Genomic DNA, 20,748 nt, shown 5'->3' on the forward strand with positions numbered 1-20,748 from the left:
AAATTCCCTAAAATTAACTTGCGTATCACATACTCATGTAACGTGCTGTATAAGTAGCTCAAAATTGTACTTAAGTACAGTACTTGAGTAAAGATACTTCCCACCACTGCAGCTAATGTTAACAGATACAAAACAAATAAAGAAAAACACAAGGCTCTTTATTGTGGGGATAAGCTGCATTTATTGTATTTCTTTTATCACAATCATGTAATCAAATTTGCACATTTCTAACATACAAAGTTCTCTATGCTGCCACAAGGCCCCATATGGTTATGTGGTTCTGCATCAATGCCCATTCAAAAACTATTTCGTAGCGTCTATCTATGGGCTCATTAAATTACCAACCGTTACAACGTTATTGTGTAAACGGCAGACAATATGTGCTTTCTTGAAAACAAAAATGTAAGTGCCATGAACATAATTCATTCATATAAACAAATGCTGCATTTCTTATACAAATAGACATTTTAGTGAACAATAAAGATGACCTCTGTACCTTAAAGGACGGATGCACGTTCCAACATAGCAAAATAGCTTCATGTACTCAGACCCTTCTATAGCTATGTTACATGGATACGTACAATAAGTTAACTAAATTATTTAACATCTTTCGTTATGTGTTTTAGTGCAATATGTACAAAAACGTCAAAACATTCGAATGAAAACCAATAAGGACCGTTCTAATTTCATGCAATACATTCACTCTAGCTTCTCAGTAGTCCACGTTTACTCCAACCTTCATCAACACTATGCCTTAATGACTTTTAAAGATCAGCTTTCTCACAAAAAGAACGAGGGACAAACAAGTTAACACACATTAAAAAGAGGTACAGACGTGTCAGTGTAAAGGGTGACGTCGGCGTGTTCTGTAATGCAAACTAAACTAAGTAAAAACATCGCTCCATCCGTCGACTCTCCCCCGTCGAGGCCATTGGAATTTATGATTCCTCAAGTCCCTGACACAATTAGATGAGAAACAGTGTGTTGCTACATCGCTTATTCTGCAGGTGAGAATGAAGGCAGACTGGTATCAACCTCAAGCAGTTCCCCGCCTAAGTAAATCTGCAAGGGGTTAAAAAAAAAACAAAGGCTGAAAACCGTCATATTTGTTGCAGGTGGATGTTCCCCGTTAGCTGCAGTTACTCAGGCCTTCTACAAACGTTGAAAGGGGCTGAGAGTTGATGGCGTGTCAGTGTGACTGGCCATCAGGGGAAAGACCACCTAAATGACTACGAGTGTGTTTAAGCTTTCTCTCTCTCGTCTCATCGCTATTCCCATCAACGACTTCACCAAGCCCTCTGCAAACAATCCAGATATGTATGTACCGTGTATGACGGAGGTGTGTGGCATTTTGTGTCTCAATATATAAACGCATGCAGGTGACATACATTTAAGACGTGAAGAGGTGAAGCTTCAAAATAGATCAGGCTATTGGCACCAGGAAGTGAACAGGAAATAGAACGGAGACGGGGCACCAGAGAAGGATAATTTAAAGCTTCTTTTTGACCAGTTGCAAAGTTTGAGTATATGTAACGTTACCTACGTGTGTTGTTTAACTTGTAGATTTACGGGGAATTTTGTATTTGTATTTATTAGTTTAAAATACAGAGACAGTGCATATTAAGGAACATTTTACTGTAAATATGCCAGTTTAGCCAGGTTGGCTAATTTTCAACTGTAGTCTCTGGGGCAGGTGACATGAGCACTACAATAAGTAGCTTTATGGGATTTGTTTTTTTAACCCATCATAACTCAAAACACAATCGTTTCACATGTAAATAATGCTTCTACAGCGAAAGCATCCAGTCAAATTTCAGGTTTAGCTGTTGCATATGGTCAGTCCTTGTATCAAGAGGTCATTCAATTTTAGAATGAAACCAATTTATCTTTTTTTAATAATAACATTTTAATTGAGGATTGGGCCTTTAAAAAGAGATTGAGGGATATTAAATATGTCTTAAGTGTGTGTGTGTGTACAGTAAGTATGTGTGTACAGTAAGTGTGTACAGTAAGTGTGTGTGTATACAGTGTGTGTGTATACAGTAAGTGTGTGTGTGTTCCCTTTGAATAACCCCATTTCTCCATCACTACTCCACCAGCCCTCTATTTCTTTCTCTTGATGACAATTCTTCCTCTCCCCCAGTCCTCTCATTCCGTCAGCCACGTCCTCTCCCCCTCTCCTTCTTCCACCCCCCCTTCCTCCTCTCCTCCCTTTCTCCCACTCCTGGCACCGAAAACTTAATCAGAACCTCCTTCTCAAACTCCTCCATCTCGTTCTCGATGGCACTATCCTCTTCCTCCTCCGCCCCCCCGTCTTCCTCGTCTCCCTCCACCATGTCCTCCAAGATGTCCGCCACGTCCTCCACGAAATCCCGGAAGCTCATCTGGTCGTGGACGAACACCCCGCCGCTGAAGAACTCGTTGGCCAGCTTGGTGACCTCCTCTCTCCTGGGCGCCTCCACGCCAGCCTCCTCCGCCTTGGTAAGGTAACCCTGGAGGATGGCCTCAAACTCGGGCAAGGCGACGGGGTGCAGCCCCTCGGCCAGGGCGCAGGTCTCCACCGAGTCGCAGCGGTTCGAGGGTCTGGGCTTGTTGTGAAGCAGCCGTTCTCTCTGGCCCTCCCAGTACCCCGGCTGTCCCGGGGCAGGCTGGCGCGAGTGCGTCTTGCGTCCCGGGCCCTGCCACAGCTGCTCCTTCGGATGCCTCTCATATTTGTCGTGCTTGTCTTTGTGGGAGCTTCCCTCCTTCCTCCCCTCCCTCCATCCTTCCCTCTTCTTCTCTCCCTCTTTCTTCCACTCCTTCTTCTCTCCCTCTTTCTTCCACTCCTTCTTCTCTCCCTTATCCTTCCACTCCTTCCTCTCCTTCTTCTCTTTCCATCCCTTGTCACTCTCCTTGTGGTCCTTCCCCTTCCGCCAGTCCTTCTCTCCCTTCCACTCACCTTTGCCCTTGTGCCGCTCTCCATCCTCCTTCCATCCCTTCTTCTCCTCCTCCTTACCCCTCCTCTCTTTGTGGTCGTCCCATTTCTCATGCTTGCCCTTCTTCCATTCCTTGTCCTCCTTCCAGTCCTTCCTCTCACTCTTTTCCTTCTGCTCCTTCTTACCGTCCCGGTCCTTCCACGGCTTCCCCTCGTCCCCCCGTACCCCCTTCCCCTCATCCCCACTGCTGGCCTTCTCCTTCTTCCACTCACCCCTCTCCTTCCAGTCTTTATTTTCCTCCTCCTTTTGCTTCCACCCTTTACCTTCTCTCCCTTGCTCGTGTTTTTCCTGCTCATATTTCCCCCTTTTCCCGTCTTTCTCCTTCTCTTTCCACTCCGCTTTTCCTCCCTCTTTCCAGTCCTTCTTCTCGCCCTTGTCGTGTTTCTCCTTCTTCCAGTCTTTCTTGACCTCTACTTTCTCCCCCTCCCATGGTTTCTTGGTCTGTGTCTCTGTGGTTTCAGTGACATCCTGGCTGCTGTCCGCCGACAGGCCAGAGGGGGGCAGTGCTGTGGGAGTAACAGGCGGTGGAGCCGCTTCATTGGCTGATGAAGGAAACAAAAAATTACACAGGTGAAAAGCTGAGCATTAAAACAAAAGAGAATTAGTAGGAGAGGAAGAAAAGGAAGAAACCCTCTACACTACCTCTTAAACTCCTAACAACAGTTATCCACGGGTGGAAAGAGGATGGGTCAATATCTTCATAACCTGTGATAATTGGGGGTAATTGGGAGTTCTGTGGTGCCTGTCCCCTCTCTAGTTCTGGAAGGATTTTCTCTATGGCTGTAGCCTCTTTTGAAAAGTAAGATTAGCCACAATAATGCGTCTTACAACACAGACACACATAGCTCTCCAAGATGGTAAAGCAGTTGCCGAGACTTCTTTGGTGCTGATATTTGCCCACTACAAACGGTGTCCAGCAGAGATCAATCTTGGCTCCTGTCATATTTACCATTAATATTTATAATATTATCTCATCTTTGAGTGGCTTTCAAGTTCCCCTTTATGCTGATGACACTATTGTCTATTGTATTGCTGACTCTGTACAACTAACCATTGCGAACCTGCAACTCTCCTTTAATGCTTTGCAAGATGTGCTTATTAATCTTAAACGTGTATTTAATGCAAATAAAACAAAATACATGCTGTTCTCTAGAGCCAGAGCTATTGTTTACAATAATTTGCATATCCACTGTGAATGGGTCTGACATTGAGAGAGTTACAGAATACAAATATCTTGGCATCTGGCTTGATGATAAATTTACATTTAAATACCATATAGAACATCTTGTAAGTAAGCTGCGGCAACACATTGGCTTCTGTACAGGAACAGAATCAGCTTCCCAATGATTAGCAGAAAGCTAGCAGTTTTTCTATCCGTCTTGGATTATGGAGATGTGATTTATAGACCTGCTACTGCTTCCATTCTTTTTGTAAATCACTCAGCCCTCAGATTTATCACCGGTGAGAGTTCTCACTATTGTATAGTGTCCAATACGATTAGGTGGCCGTCACTGGCAGAGAGACGTGATTTGCACTGGCATCTGTTTCTATATAAAGCCATTGTTAGAGATCTTTCCCCTTATATCACTTAATTATTGGTATGGACCTCATCACACTCGCTCCAAAGATTGGCTTACATTTCAAGCCCCCAGAGTTTACACTGAAGTTGGAAATCTGCTTTTAGCTTCTGTGCCCCAGACACGTGGAACGTCCTGCAATGTGGTACCTTAAAACCTCACAGTGCATTTGTTGTAGCCCCCCCCCTCCATCCCCCATGGTCTGATCAACCCTTGTATTAAAATATCCTTGTATCATCACCCTCCTTATCCACATCCCTCTCAACTCCCCCTGCTCTCTTCCTCCTCTCTCCCCCCCCCCACCTCCTCTGTTCCTCCTATTTCCCTCTCTCCCTCCACCTCCCTCTGTCCCCTAGTACCTGTGGAGAGTTTTAGCTCGGTCAGAGAGGCTCTGAGTGTTTCTAGCTCTCTCTGCAGGGCCGGGACCGGCTCCAGCTCTCTCTTCATCCGCTCGTTCTCTTTCTGAAGCACAGGGAGAGATGCCATCTCTTTCTTCAGCCTACCGTTTTCCTTCTCCACCTCCTCCCTTCTCAGTCGCTCCTTCGCTCCCTCCGCTGCCTGTCCTGCGGCTACTTTTAGCTCCTCTTTCTGTGTCTGGTTAAAAAAAGAAAACAGAACAAAAAGGAGAGGCCCGGTGAGAATACTGCACACTCTGCGAGATGCGTGTACATGTACACAGACACACACAGACACGCACGCGCGCAATTAATCAGGAGAGAGAAAGTGTAGCAAGGACAGGATAGAATCCTACCTTAAGTTGAGCTTGCAGCACAGTAATCTGTTGGCTGCCTTTAGCTAGCTTATTCAGAAGCTCTGCACTGTCCACATCTGCTGAGGGCGGAGGAGGGACGTCTGGATTCAACCATTCCTATAGACACACACATGCACGTACGCACCCAAAGTGTCAGATGTGGCCTAAAGGTTAGAGAAGCGGGCTTGGGACTGGAGGATCGATGGTTTGATCCCCTGGACTGGCATGGGGAAAAAACGGGTGGGGAAAGTGAATATTCTCCCATGACTCCAGGATAATTAACACAATGGTAACTCCCCTCCATGTATCAGACAACTTCTGTGTTTCACCAACTCATGCTAAACCCCAAACCACCCACTCCAAACCATCCACTCCAACTCAAACTGTCAATCAGACGCAAACCTACACCGCACAAGACCGCAGCAGACTACAGAGAGTGGCCCGTTTAGCCGAGTGCAAGATTGGAGGTGGGCTTCCCACTCTCCAGGACGTTTATAACAAGCGTTGCAGGGCCAAGGCTAAGAGCATAATCAAAGACTCTAGTCACCCAAACAACTGCCTCTTTGAACTGCTGCGGTCAGGCAAGCGCTACCGGAGCCTCATGGCCGGTACAGAGAGACTCAGAAGGAGCTTCTATCCCCAGGCCATCAGGATGACACTATGTAACAACCCATCATCTACACACACTGCACAAACACTCACCTTACCACTCACTTTATTCACTTTAGACACTTTATATTTATCTATTATTAAAGAGATTTGCACCACATTCATACCTCATTTGCACGCTACCCCAAGTTTTGTACCTCTGCATTCTACCTCACTGTATATTGTGTATATTGACTTTACCTACTTTTTACTTCTTAATTTTTTTTTACTTACTTAATTTTTATTGTATGTAGCACACTCTCATGGGGCTCATACAGAAACAAGCATTTCATTATAAAGTATTCTGTATTTTGTTCTGACAAATAATAAACAAACTTGAACTTGAAACTTGAACTCCCTGTCCCCCTCCACCCTCTCCACTGACATCCCGTCAGCCTTACCCTTGAGTGAGACTTTCTCTGCTCTCCCCCAGATACGGCAACCTCCACCCACCTTTCAACCTTCTCAACCTCCTTTGACAAGCTATGCCCCCTCGCCAAGAAGCCTGCCAGCCACTCCACACCAAAAAAGACAGAGAGCGGCTGGGAGGAAGTATAAAAAAACCTGCCTCACATGTGACATCAGTACATATCATAACCTCGTGTTAGCATTCTCCAAAAACCTTCTTTCACCATAAGATTGAGGCCTCGGCTGGGGGCGGCTAGGTGGTGTAGTGGGCAAGGCACTCGCCACCAGTGTGGAGACGCTAGGATTCGCGTGTTCGAATCCAGCTCTCCACATTGTTTTCAGTTTAGCTGGTCGTCCGCAGTAATACACATTGGCCGTATTACGGGGAGGGAAACTGAAGGGTGGGGATCGAACGTTGTGAACAAGCGACTCCTACAGGTCGGTTGGTGCGCCTGCGCAGTGGAATCAGGAAGTGTCGGGGGCAGCGTGAGCCTCCCACGCGTTACTCCTCGCCACTGAGAGATCGAGCTGCGCAGGTGAAAAGATGCGACTGCTGTTACCTCAAGTACCGGAGGGGACTTGTGCTATGTATGACTTAGTCCACATTGCAGCCGGCTTGTGGGAGGCAAGAAACAGCGTTCGTGACAGGGGAGGGTTGAATTGGATGATACGAAATTGGGATGGGAGAAAATATAGAAAAATGGGAGAAAAAGTGGATAAAAAAAAAAAAAGATTGAGGCCTCGGCTAAGAACCTCCACGCCTCCCTCCTCACTCCCCCTCCACTCTCTCTGCGGAGGACTTTGCCACCTTCATTGAGAAAAAGGTAGAGAACACACGCAGCTGCTTCCAACCCCCACCCATCTAAACGCTGAATCAAGAGCCTCATATTTCACTCTGTCATCTTTCTCTCCCATTACAGATGCCAAAGTGTTGACACTGGTGACGTCAGACTAGGGCTGGGCGATATGGCCAAAAATGATATCGATGACGATATCATATCACTCGATATAATCTTTTTCTTTTTTTAAACAACAGATGTATGTTTATTTTGCAGCAATTCTTTGTCGTTGTCGCCATCTATAGTGTTACAGCCCCTCACACTCCAGTTCTCAGGCTGCAGCGAAAGTAAACAGGTTTCTCTGCTGGCTGTGGCTCCAGGGGAGTTGAATAGTTCTGGCTCTGCTTTTGGTGCTTTTTTGGCACATGTGCACCGTGACTCGCGACTAGCTCTGCTAGCACACATAGCCTACTGTGTACAGACGGTTTCAAACTGTATTTTAAATTAGAAAGCAAACAAAATAAATGGACAAGAGAAGAAGAAATCTCAATTTGGTCAGTATTGTCATTTGGAAGCAAAGCCATTACTTTAAGTTGCAGGCAAGAAAGACAAGTCTGTCCACTGTCTCTGGTTTTAAAACTGCCCTGTTGCAGGTCACCAAAAAAAATAACAATATTTTTTTTTAAATATTTTTTGTATTATTATCAATCGATATCGATTATTAAAATATATCGCAATAATTATCGTTGTCGTTTTATCGCCCAGCCCTACGTCAGACTGTCCCACTACATGCCGGCTGGACCACATAACTTTCTACTCCTCCAGACCATTGCACCAGACATCCTCACAGTGGAGAGTGTAGCCGTGGCTCCATCCCTGACCGCCAAGAACCTAGGTGTAGTCCTTGACGACCGGGCTGAACTTCTCCGCTCACATCGCCTCAACAACCAGGACCTGCAGATTCCTCCTGAGCAACGTCAGTTCAAACCCTTCCTGACAAAAGAAGCCACCCAACTCCTCCTGCAATAAACAGTCTCAACAGCCACTTCAACTCATACAAAAACACAGCAGCCCGCCTGATCTCCAATCTACCAAATTCAACCCACATTACCCCACTTCTTGGAGAGCTGCACTGGCTTCCCATTGCCACACAAATCTGCTTCAGGGTCCTTGAGCTGGCATACCGTGCAGCAAGGAGAATGGCTCCCTCCTATCTTCGGTCAATGGTCTCTAACTACACACCCTCAAGACCCCTGCGCTCTGCATCTTCTGGCCGCCTCAGGCCCACTCCTATCAGGGGTCCTGGGGGGTCATCAGAGCGAAGCAGGCTATTCTCAGTCCTCGCTCCACAATGGTGGAGCAAACTCCCCACCACAGTCAGGACAGCTGAAACCCGGCCAATTTTCCGTCGTCGACTAAAAACACACCTCTTAAAACAATATCTGAAAAAAAAGGAACCTTCTTACTGTCTTTTTACTATTATGTACCCTACTACTATGCTACTATACTTATACTATTACCTATCATGCTAACATGTCTATACTACTATGCACTCAGAGTGCAACACTCAAACTCAATACTATTTGATGAACAATGCCACTCCCTTAGCTGGGCAGTAGAGGTTGACTGATGGATAGTTAAAGGCCGATATGAGCAGGGGAAAGTCGATTAGAAATTTTTTATTTTACAATACTTTTTTTTATTGGTGAATGTGGGACATGTACAACCTAGTTATTTATATATTACCATATTTATTTATTTGGAAAAATGTAAGAAACAAGAAAACTTTTCTCTCTCCCTCTCCCTCTTTCCCCCACTAGCCCCTCCCACCTCGGCTCTCAAGCCCACGGACCTAAAAATTGCTCAAACCGGTGGTGATGTGATAATGCGTTAGTTGTCACGTTAGTAACACAGGGATGTGTGTCCTACAGTCTTTAATCTTTTAGTTGAAAAGCTGGCAGCAGCCTGCTATCAAGACACAAGATATGGATACATGCGATTTAGTGAATTGCATGGTTGGAATAATGTTCTATTTACAATGCACCACTTGGCTGAACTGTACTGTATAGCAGTGTACATAAAGACCCAGTGCCTCATCCGTAGCTAACAGTGTATTGCACTACCACAGGACCATAGCATGTCCTACCATGCTCTGTAAATAACTCATGTACATATACCGATATGCCCTACTTTGTTTACTTGTTTTATTGCACAATGTCGTTCTATTGGATTCTTATTATATATTACTATTGTATTTGCACAATAGTTTCGGGCAAGACCCCCCGCATTTCATTGTATACTTGTATGCCGTGACAAATAAAACTCTTGACTTGGCTTGACTTGAACTGGCCAGGATAAGGATTACTAGGCCTACTTCTGTTGCGCGTCCCGTTAACATTGTTAAATGCCACTCTTACACCATTAATGTTCCTGCATATTCCCGGGGGATCCTAAAGTATGCGATTTCATTTCATGAATGGATGATTAGTTGCGTGGTTGGATTATTTTGGAACGTTAATTTAAAGCCTGTTGCGCATTTATGACTGCTGCATATCTGTAATGTTACCGTACAGCAGTTACCAAAAGTATGAATAGAATAGAATAGAATAGAAATACTTTTATTATCCCGAGGGAAATTTGACACTGCAAATCGCTCAACATTAAACATTTAGACAGAACAGGTCACGAATAAGAATAACAAAACAAATCAAATTGCCTAAGATAAGAGTAGAAAAAAATTGAATAAAAATGGAATAAAAAATACAGTAAATAAATACAGTAAAAAATATACTGAGGTCTACAGTAGGTGTAATATAATATTGCACAGTGCTGTTTCAAAAGTAAGAGTCCAGGAAGATGGTAACTGTCACTCTGTGTCTTTGTTTAGATTATTATCAGGAGTCAATCACACACACACAGATATTTTCAGCAAAAGTGGCCCTGAAATTATGGCCATTGGCCCCTACGCTTACAGCTGCTAGCAAAACAGAGACGGCATGCTTCCAGCAGAGCAGCAGTAAATCAGTCTGCAGAATGCATTAATGATGCCATACTATAACCTTATCATGCTCATGATAAATGTACACATAAAGCTGTCTTATAATAATAATAATAATAATAATAATAATAATAATACATTTAATTTGGGGGGTGCCTTTCACGACACCCAAGGTCACCTTACAGATCATAAAAACAAAGCAAGGCAGTTAAAAGTCGAGGTTAAAAACAAAACAAACAACAGGAAGTATAAAACAGTGAAGTTAAAATAACAAAACAAACAAACAGCAGGGGGTATAGAACAGTGACACAGGTTACAGTGAGTATGCAAGTTTAAACAGATGGGTTTTTAGTTGTGATTTAAATGATGATAGGGAGTCAGACTGTCTGACTGACATGTGGGGGCAGGGAGGGGGTGATGATTTGCATATATTATACAAAGTGAATGGGTCTATTATTGAGTGAGTTAAAGAATATCAATATCTTTAACTTTCATTTAAATACGACATTACCTTGACTTAGTGTATCCTCCATGCAAAACAGTGACGTACGCCCCATCGTGACCAGGGCCCTGTTCCTCGTACCTGGCTAACTGAGTTAGCCGAATATTTTTCAGCATAGCTTGACTTAAGCCAGACCTTTCCGTTCCCCGACGTGCGATTTTCTAAATCACTATGACAACAGATCAAACAGTTTGAACCTGGTCGAGGGCAGAGTTTAGTTCAGTTAGCTGGATAAACCATGGCCACACCCTCGCAAAGAAATGCCAGCTCGCTTCCTGAAATAATTCTCACAGTCTAGATCCCATTATACCATTCTGAATTATGTTTTTGTGCTTCGTTTTTCTAGAGGGGGCTTTTGAAATGTAAAATAATAGACCTAAAATGCTGATACTAAATTTACTTTGTCCTAAATAATGCACGTTATATATACGGCGAGGTGCGATATACACATTATGTGGTTATTTTAATAACGCGCAGTATTGCAAATGTGAATCCTGCGGGGATGTTTTTAATGAATGAAACCTATCGCTCGTTTGGCTCTGATTTCTTTCATATTCTCCGCTGTGGATGTTTAACGGAGCGCCTGGATTTAGTTTCATTCAAGCATAAATTGAAGTCTTCATGCGTGGATTGTGGATATGAATTACGACGAATCTAAATATGTGGATTGTTGAATTCAATTGTGATATTGTAACTGGGATTAAAATGTTTGAAGAGATGCGCTGTTTGATTTGATGACGTGGACGTGACTTGAAAAATTAATGAGCAATTGCAAGCCTTTGACGTTTTGATGAATGCATTTGAGAAAATGCATTTATCTGTTCAAGCACTGTTCTGTATCGTTAGTGGCTTAGCTTGGCATCGCCTTCTGCACTATCTCGCGTACGTGCACGCGTACTGAATAAACCACAAATGTACCTCTAATACCAGTATTAGTCTGACCACACCCCTCATCAGCTTACCTTCATAAGCAGGTGTGTGGTCACCTGCTCTCCTCCTTCTCGCTTTCACCACAAGGAAGAGGTGCCTCGGTAGATCCCCACACTTGACACCATGATGGAAGAAATTGGATTAGGAACAGCTTGGGAAACAAGGATACGTTGACATCATATCTTTATTTTCTCTCTCACTATTTTCGAGAAAATACGGCGATATTGTCTTCGTACTGGAGTGTCTAGAAGATGATGATCATTCTACAAACCCTCCACCGGTTTTCGTATTGGGAGCACGCCGCTGCATGCTTCTCAACTGCAGTTCCTTGCTGTGTTTGTTGGGGTGAAACCTGTCAGGCCACAGCTGAACTGTCGGACATGCCGCTGTTGTGAGGAGCGGTGCGTTCCAGGTTGGGTGAGTAGTGTTTGCTGGCGGGCTCCACTTGTCTGTTAGTGCTATGGGGGCTACTAGACAAAGTTTATGGAAACCGGCCCCAGGCTAGGGTCCTTTGTTTAGCCGTCTAGGCGACAGAAGGCCTTGGTCTGGCGACCATTATAGTTTTAACTAGTGGGCCGCGACCATTGACACTGGTGATCCCTGTGTGTTCTGGACGAGTGGATTCTCTCTGTCACCGTGTTAAGACCCCATCTTTCATATCCAAATGAGAGTATTCCTTCACGAGGGGATATGTGCATGTAATGTGCGATAGCGGCAGATTCATGTTCAAAGTCAGCTATACAGGCCAGTTGGTACTGTGCTGATTCCGCCGGACGTGTTAATGTCACCGTTGTGAAGCGGTGTTGACGTCTTGTTTTTTCTTTTCTCTTAAAAAGTGAGGAGGGTTCAGAACGGCGGCCTGTCTGGGTGAGTGTTATGTCATTGTTTACATGTTCATAGCTTACGGTTAGCCGGTCGGTGGCCTGGCGCGGGGTAGCTTAGGCTTCTCGCGCGCCGCCGGGAGCTCGCTCCTGATCGCGTGCGTCGTAGATCGGCGTCTCGCGAGCGGAAGCGATAGCACCCGAATGGTTGGAGCAGCCGTTAGCTTGATGCTATTCTGTTGAACGTGCTTTGATTTTTAACATGTTTTACACTCTTGACCACGACGTCATCTTTGACAGGGGATGTTCGTCAACCCTGCCTGAGCCTAGACGGGGATTGCGTCAACAAAGAGGGCTGTGTTCTACGGTGGCTTATGACTGCACTTCGCTGATCTGCGTTCCGGGCAGGTACGGGGTTGGCCAGACCCTCATAACACGTCTTCTGGTTTTACCTTGCTAAATGTATTGTGAATGACGGTGTTTTTTTCCCAAAACGTGTGTTGTTGCAATGCATTTGAGATACGTTGCGGGTTGTGTGTGAGCTGTTTTTGTCACTGGCAGTAGCTTCTCTGTGCAGGTCGTGATGTATTGATCTGGTTGTTGTGTGAGAAACATCATGGTGTTTATGTGTACCGTGTACTCACTACTAAGGCAACTAACCTATGAAGCTATGCTTGGTGATGAGTGAGTAAAAGAATGTTCTTTCTCAGACTGTAATGACAATGGACAGTGAGTTCACACATTAACAGGTTTTCCTGTTTTAACTGGCCGTATTGAGGGTAAAATAGGAGGATTGTGTTTTTCCCCCCCCGGTTCCCTGGGGACTTTATCACCTCCTATCAGACATGTTGTGCATTAATTGTGTCTTTTGTGTGGTAGGGATACGATGTAACTCTCAGCTTGATTGCTGAGGTTGTGCTAAATCTGCTGGAGAAACTTATTTCCTAAAGGGAAATTGGTTTGGTTGCTGTCATGTGTGCTTGGCAAGGCCTGTGGTCGATACTAATCAAGAATGATGTATTCTCTCATTGTGATGATGATGGGTTGTGTGTGTCATGTGACCTACAACTGGGTTGTACTGACCACAGAAGCACATGTGTATGTTGGACCGGGGTTCTTAGAGCCCTCTCTATTCTGTGTTTTTCCTTAGTAAAAATCAGATAGCAGGTTAGCTCGTGCGCTGTGTGGAGCTGTGAAACGCTTCATAGGGTTGACTATGACTGTGTCATATTCTCTTTTTGTCGTTACGTCGTATCATGGGTGTGGGGTCGTAAAGGGGTGAACTGGTAACCTTTCCTCTCCCCGTTGTTCTGTCGGTCAGGGGTACACCCCCTGTCCTTCAAGGTTCCCGTCACGTGGCGGTTCGGCACGTTACGGGGGGGGGGGGGGGGGGGGGGGGGGAGGGAGTTCCTGGTCCCACGGCCTGGTATATTGGGCGTGTGCACCGCAGGAATTCCCCCGCCATAGAGTACGTCACCGTGCGCGTCTCTGTTGGTAGGACTTCCGCGTGCTGTTCAGGTCCATGTGATGGATCTGTTTTCAGGGGGGGTGGTCAGGGCTCCTCCTCACCAAGCGCCTACTCAGGCCTTCTGTGAGTTCGGACTCCTTCTTCCATGTGATCCATGTGAGGAAGCCTCCATCAGAGTACAGAGCCTTCCTCCTCAGATTGTCAAAGTGAGTGGACCCTCTAGAAGGGTCCTTTTCTATTGTATGTATATTCGATTCAATTCGTTTATTGAGTGTGTATGGGTTCGGTGCCTCTTCCCCGGAGGCCCTAAAACCAGTTTTTTACATGGCTCAAGGTGCAATATATTCTTTTCAATCTGTACAGCTCGCGTGGGAAGTCTCTCTGGGGATCCCCGTCTCTTTCCTATGGGAGGGTGGTGGGATGTAAAAATGTGAACATTTTTTACCCCGGCTGTGTAGACTGGGATACATACTGTTGATGCTTCCTTCTTTCTATTCCAGAAGTGTTGGAGTTAGGGAGTGTCACACCCCTCTTGTCGTTCCCCTGGGCGCCTTGGGGATTCAATGGCAGGTCTAAATAGCCTGTTCATTGATGGGGGTGTGTCCCGACGCACGTATAGTGCTAGCTCGCTGTAAACAGGCGATTGACTGGCACGCCTTAGTTGCTTGTGGTTGAAACAGCGTTTTTATAAAGCAACTGAGATGGGGGTTTTTCCTCTTCCGGCGACCACATCCCATGACCTGGGTGGGTTGTCGACGGATCCTCGTTCATGTCTGGGGGATGATGACGGGATGGATCTGAACATATGTAGTGGGGTCTCACGCCCTTGGGGTGGGCCACCAGGCGCGGTTCGTCCCGACGTCTGGGTGGCGCCTTCTTTTCATGTTAAGATCAACACGCATATCTGCCCTTTTCCTGGGGCATGTCGGCGTGGTTAGGGCACGGGACTGGTTCTGGTCACGCTGGTCCAGATCAGTTGAACCCGTTGTCCGCCGGGGATGCAGATCTGCTGTTCTGGTACCCTGAGGGACTTGGGCTTTTTTCAGGGGGAAAAATGCCAGGTCGGTCTGGGTGTCACAGGGTTAAGCGCTATGGAGACCCTGGTTGGGTATGTTTTTACTCAGCACTGTCGTCATGGCTTACAGCCATGCCATTCTGTACGCGCTCGATCTCGTCGGATCTCGGCCGCTACACAGGTTGGTCCTGGTTAGTACTTGGTTGGGAGACCGCCGGGGAATACCAGGTACGGTGTGCTTAGGGGCTGGTTCTCCATTGTTTTTCGCTCCTCTCTCACGCATGGCGAAGAGGGGCCTGTGGGGGTGGTTTTTTGACCTCCTCTGGTGACCCTGTGCTTCCCGTACCGCCAGGCCCGGTCCGAAGTGATGTTTGCGACCCGTAGGCCTGGGTTAACCCTTTTTGGAAACTGAAACACTTGTACTGCGGTATAGCCGGTGTATACCCGCAGGTGTGTTTTGGAGTTTTTTCTTGAGGGGTTATAGGAACAACCACCGCATTGGGTAACACCGAGGTGGTTGGTTCCCTGGTGTGTTGGAGCAGTGTCAACTCCCGGGTTCACCGGTTGAGGGTGCCCCTGCACGTTCATGACGTCTGCCAATCGTGTCAGCCTTCTCTGCCTCGACCCCTCTGGGTGGGGGTTGTTAAATGGAGGCTTGGTCATGCAACACCGCCAGCTTACGCTCCTTCCGCCGGGGCGGCTGTGTTCAGCTGTCCCCTCTGGCGCCTGTCTCGTCCGCAGTCTCCAGGCTAGGGTTAACAGCCTGTTGCCTGGTTTTTCCCCGGTGCGCTGCCTGCTTCCGTTGGTTAACCTTTTTTGTGTGCTTACGGCCATGCTGACTGCCTATTCTGCAGGGTCAGTGTGCCAGGCGGTGTACTATTGGGGGGACGGGGCCCGCTCGGCTTACTGGCCTGGTTGGTTCCGCCTGGGAATACCAGGTGCAGTAACTGAGGGGCCTTTGTCCGAATACGCTGGCGATGTGGGGGGCGGGGCACTACGTGCCCACCTGGTGGGGTCTTGATGCTGGCATCATGGACTTCTCCGGGCCCCCATTCCAGGGAGTCCAGTCCTTTTGGTGGGTCTGGGTCTTCCTTCGTGCTCCGCTGCTACGGCCTTGCCACGGGGTTGGGTTTGCCCTTGACCCCGTGATTCTGGGGGCAGTAACGAGGTTGTTCCTCCGTTCGTTCCCGGGTGGCATGCGGGTTGTGCGTGTGTGTAGTCGTGGGTCAAGCCACGGTCTGCTCACCCTGTGCGTTGAGTTGCTTGAGTGCCTCTTCGCACGGTCGGGTCCGTCGCCCTCCCGTGACGTCCCTAATAGGGGGGCTACCCTCCATTAGGGGGGGTCGGGGGGGCTCGGCCCTCCCTGTTCTGATGGTTTTGGGGGGCTGTCAGCGGGGTGTATTTGTCAGCCAAGTGGCTCCGCTTGGCCTCCCTTGTGCAGAAGGCGATGCCAAGCTAAGCCACTAACGATACAGAACGTTAGGTTATGACTATAACCAAGTTCTGTTAGTTAGGGGCGATGCTTGGCATCGGACGCCGCTGCAGCCCTTGTCCTCACCTTGTGGTGAAAGCTTGGGAAGGAGGAGAGCAGGTGACCACACACCTGCTTATGAAGGTAAGCTGATGAGGGGTGTGGTCAGACTAATACTGGTATTAGAGGTACATTTGTGGTTTATTCAGTACGCGTGCACGTACGCGAGATAGTGCAGAAGGCGATGCCAAGCATCGCCCCTAACTAACAGAACTTGGTTATAGTCATAACCTAACGTTAGTGTTATCTGATGATGAACAAGAAGGTGATTAACATGACTGGTGTCACTGGTATAAACCAAAGGTTAATCAATTCAATGCATGTATGGATGATGTCCGAAAATAAAACCTGAAACTGTAGCTCCCTCCAAGCCTCTCTTATTTCGGGGGTCGAGCCTTGAAAACTTTGGGAACCATGTATTTATATATAAAGTACATGATACCTAAGCAGAGCGCATACAGTACAGATATCCTCATAAGTATCTATTAATTCGTATCAATTAGATACTCTTTGGGCTTGTTTGTATTTACTTATTCTGAACGAGTTTAACTAATTATTTTCGCTAGCAAGATCTCATTCGATTATTCATTCCATTACCTACTGCCAGCAGCAGTGGTGCAGTCGTAATATGGGAACTGCCTAGATGCCACGTGCACGCGCATACATGTTCCCTCGCTTGCACACAGAACAGATGATTATTATGCATAACAATGTTTTAAATGTAATTGTAGTTACAATTTCTTTAATTGAATTAACTTAAACTAGAAAAGTAAATACAAACTAAATTAACAATGTAACTTAGTTTACAGAAGGACAGTTTCCTTCTGAAGCACAACTTAATGTCTCATCCTTCCAGTCGGGACCACAGATCAAGCAAACCCCCACCAATTGGTACAGGGCTTGTATTTTGGTTTGTCTCTTCTCTTCTTTGTTATGCTATCGGTATCCTATTATTATGCAACGTCTAGGTGATAAGTGAGTCCAGTGACAATTGTGAACGCATTTTTGTGTGCGCGCATGCACATCCGATTGCGCGTACTTCTGCCTCAGTGAACTACTAGGACGGCGTCCTACCAGCACTGCAAGCCTGGCCAGCAGGCAAATTTTTTTTATTTTTAAGATTTTCTTTTTGGCGTTTTATCGCTTTATTTCTACTGGGCAGTCCAGTAGAGAGAGACAGAGGAGGAATGGGAGACAGAGTGGGGGGAAGACATTCTGCAAATAACGACGGGTTCGGGAATCGAACCCGGGTCGGCCGTGTCGCCCACTGGGGCGCCCTCCAGCAGGCACATTTAAAGAAATATAATCTGATTGGTTGGGGTAATGAGGGACTTACAATTAGCCTATAGATTATGCATTTAACTTGTCAGCGAGGCTATTGAGCCGTACTGTATTGTACCCATTCTGCAATCTTTTAATAAAGTTTTAAATCAATCAATCAATCAATGCCGTTAGAAAATCAGGATTTCTGCGATCGACACCTGCTGTCTTTTCAGGTGAGGTGGCCGTGCGCAATTATCCTGAGTATCAAGTCTGGTTCGAATTAACGAGACTGAATCAGTGTTCGAGGAACAGGGAAATCGCGGATTCAAACATCGGGTTAATTTAATCTGGATAATGGGACTTTTGATCGACTTAGTTGAACCAGGTACGGGGAATAGGGCCCTGTGGAGGCTGCGCAGCCATCGGCCACTATCATATCGGAGCCAAGTTCAGCCAATAACAATGGTTTGTAAAATGTCATATATATTCGGCAGATTAATCGGCCAAACGGTCAACATCTACTGGGCAGCTCTTTGGCAGCTCCTAGGTGTGAATGTAGGAGGGTGTTGCTGAAAAAGAGTATCCGTGCTCAGGCCTCAGGCCTCAGGCCTACCCTGGGTAAATAAGTTAAAAGGAAACACACACACACTCGCACACGCAGTCACGCACACACACACACACACACACACACTCATACTCGCACACACCCAAACCCATTTCATCACCATCATCATTACCATGAGAAAAGAAAGTGAGCAGATGTGTGTTGATGAAAATGGAAGAGTGCTAAAGGTTCATCAGGTCAAGGACAGAGGGGGAGAGGATACACACCAGATGGAAGGAGAAATGAATGAAGGACTTGGGAAGAGACTGACCTCTTTCACTGGTACTGCATCTCGCAGCTCCTCCGTACCGTAGTCGCCCTCTGGGTGGAGAAATATAGAATAAAAAAAACACGATAGAAAGCTCCCCCTCCAGGACACATAATACAACCCATCACTGCAAAAGCACACAGATGAAAACTAGGGATGTTCGATATTGGCTTTTTTACCGATATCCGATATACCGATATTGTCCAACTCTTAATTTCCGATACCGATATCAACCGATACCGATATATGCAGTGTTCCCCCCAATAACGGCCGATAATATCGGACATCCCTAATGAAAACGCTTCACACGGCAACACACAATACGGGGGGGGGGGGGGGGGGGGGGGGGGGGGCACTAAAGTATGAGAGTACATGAAGTAAACGTTCAACAAACCAAGCCACAGATGAAGCCTTTCTGTCACACGAGGGCTGTGTCTGACATCCCTCAGTACCTACATCTTCAAGACAGAAGCTACTAACCCGACTACCCACTCTTTTAGAATCTGGTGTTCAGTAGGTTCACCCAGTAGGTAAAGAAATCACTCTTTTAGAACCTGGTGTTCAGTAGGTTCACCCAGTAGGTAAAGAAATCACTCTTTTAGAACCTGGTGTTCAGTAGGTTCACCCAGTAGGTAAAGAAATCACTCTTTTAGAACCTGGTGTTCAGTAGGTTCACCCAGTAGGTAAAGAAATCACTCTCTTAGAACCTGGTGTTCAGTAGGTTCACCCAGTAGGTAAAGAAATCACTCTTTTAGAACCTGGTGTTCAGTAGGTTCACCCAGTAGGTAAAGAAATCACTCTTTTAGAACCTGGTGTTCAGTAGGTTCACCCAGTAGGTAAAGAAATCACTCTTTTAGAACCTGGTGTTCAGTAGGTTCACCCAGTAGGTAAAGAAATCACTCTTTTAGAACCTGGTGTTCAGTAGGTTCACCCAGTAGGTAAAGAAATCACTCTTTTAGAACCTGGTGTTCAGTAGGTTCACCCAGTAGGTAAAGAAATCACTCTCTTAGAACCTGGTGTTCAGTAGGTTCACCCAGTAGGTAAATAAATCACTCTCTTAGAACCTGGTGTTCAGTAGGTTCACCCAGTAGGTAAAGACATCACTCTCTTAGAACCTGGTGTTCAGTAGGTTCACCCAGTAGGTAAAGAAATCACTCTTTTAGAACCTGGTGTTCAGTAGGTTCACCCAGTAGGTAAATAAATCACTCTCTTAGAACCTGGTGTTCAGTAGGTTCACCCAGTAGGTAAAGAAATCACTCTTTTAGAACCTGGTGTTCAGTAGGTTCACCCAGTAGGTAAAGAAATCACTCTTTTAGAACCTGGTGTTCAGTAGGTTCACCCAGTAGGTAAAGAAATCACTCTTTTAGAACCTGGTGTTCAGTAGGTTCACCCAGTAGGTAAAGAAATCACTCTTTTAGAACCTGGTGTTCAGTAGGTTCACCCAGTAGGTAAAGAAATCACTCTTTTAGAACCTGGTGTTCAGTAGGTTCACCCAGTAGGTAAATAAATCACTCTCTTAGAACCTGGTGTTCAGTAGGTTCACCCAGTAGGTAAAGAAATCACTCTTTTAGAACCTGGTGTTCAGTAGGTTCACCCAGTAGGTAAAGAAATCAGCTCCCACTGTGCAGTAGGGAGGTTGCGCGTTTGTTCCGCCTCTTGTCATGAACAAGTAAACCGCTGAAAGGAGCACCGTCTTCTGCATGGAGGTTTATATTGACCGCTTCCATTATGCTTGGGTTTTAAAAAAAATATATATATATATATAAATAAATAAGGGAGTAAAGTGTAAATCCACCTCCTGGAAGTAACCATGCCAACCACACTCAATAAAACAAGGAACACAGTAGACATCCGGCTATTTTAAGATTACTGAATGGCTACCCAAAAGAATGCCTATACTCAACCATCAGAAAGTGAAGACTATACTGGAACTCTGTACATCAGGGGCTTTCAGACACGACCGCTCGATGACACTCAGACTTGGAAATCAAGAGGTGGAAAATCTTACAGTGCATGGAAATCACAAACAGCTATTTTAAAGCCTGCAGTGTAGCGCTGCTACTAATGATTATCCAAGTAATCCATTCATCCAACTATTATTCTACCCACAATTCTTAAATCAGTTATATTTTGTAATTGATTTATTTCGATTCATTGCGACACCCCTAGTGCAGTGCATCCTGGGTAAGATACAAGCAAGTGTCAGGTGC

At 45.9% G+C, this 20,748-nt stretch overlaps 1 protein-coding gene across 1 annotated transcript in view; it reads right to left on the minus strand.

The window, feature by feature from the left end:
* Positions 1-2,156: 2,156 nt before the first annotated feature.
* The window catches only part of pbxip1b (pre-B-cell leukemia homeobox interacting protein 1b), a gene marked incomplete at its 3' end in the record, with an annotated part of 48,713 nt that continues 30,121 nt past the window's right edge, over positions 2,157-20,748 (minus strand). Inside the window, exons 8-11 of the mRNA XM_084336728.1 lie at positions 18,542-18,591; positions 5,304-5,420; positions 4,912-5,146; positions 2,157-3,517 (exon numbers count right to left, since the gene is read on the minus strand). Coding sequence (XP_084192854.1) covers positions 2,157-3,517; positions 4,912-5,146; positions 5,304-5,420; positions 18,542-18,591 — 1,763 coding nt within the window. The remainder of the gene's footprint in view (positions 3,518-4,911; positions 5,147-5,303; positions 5,421-18,541; positions 18,592-20,748) is intronic.

This window comes from Notolepis coatsorum (assembly GCF_963971535.1).
Source record: "Notolepis coatsorum genome assembly, chromosome: 19".
Lineage (NCBI taxonomy): Eukaryota > Metazoa > Chordata > Actinopteri > Aulopiformes > Paralepididae > Notolepis > Notolepis coatsorum.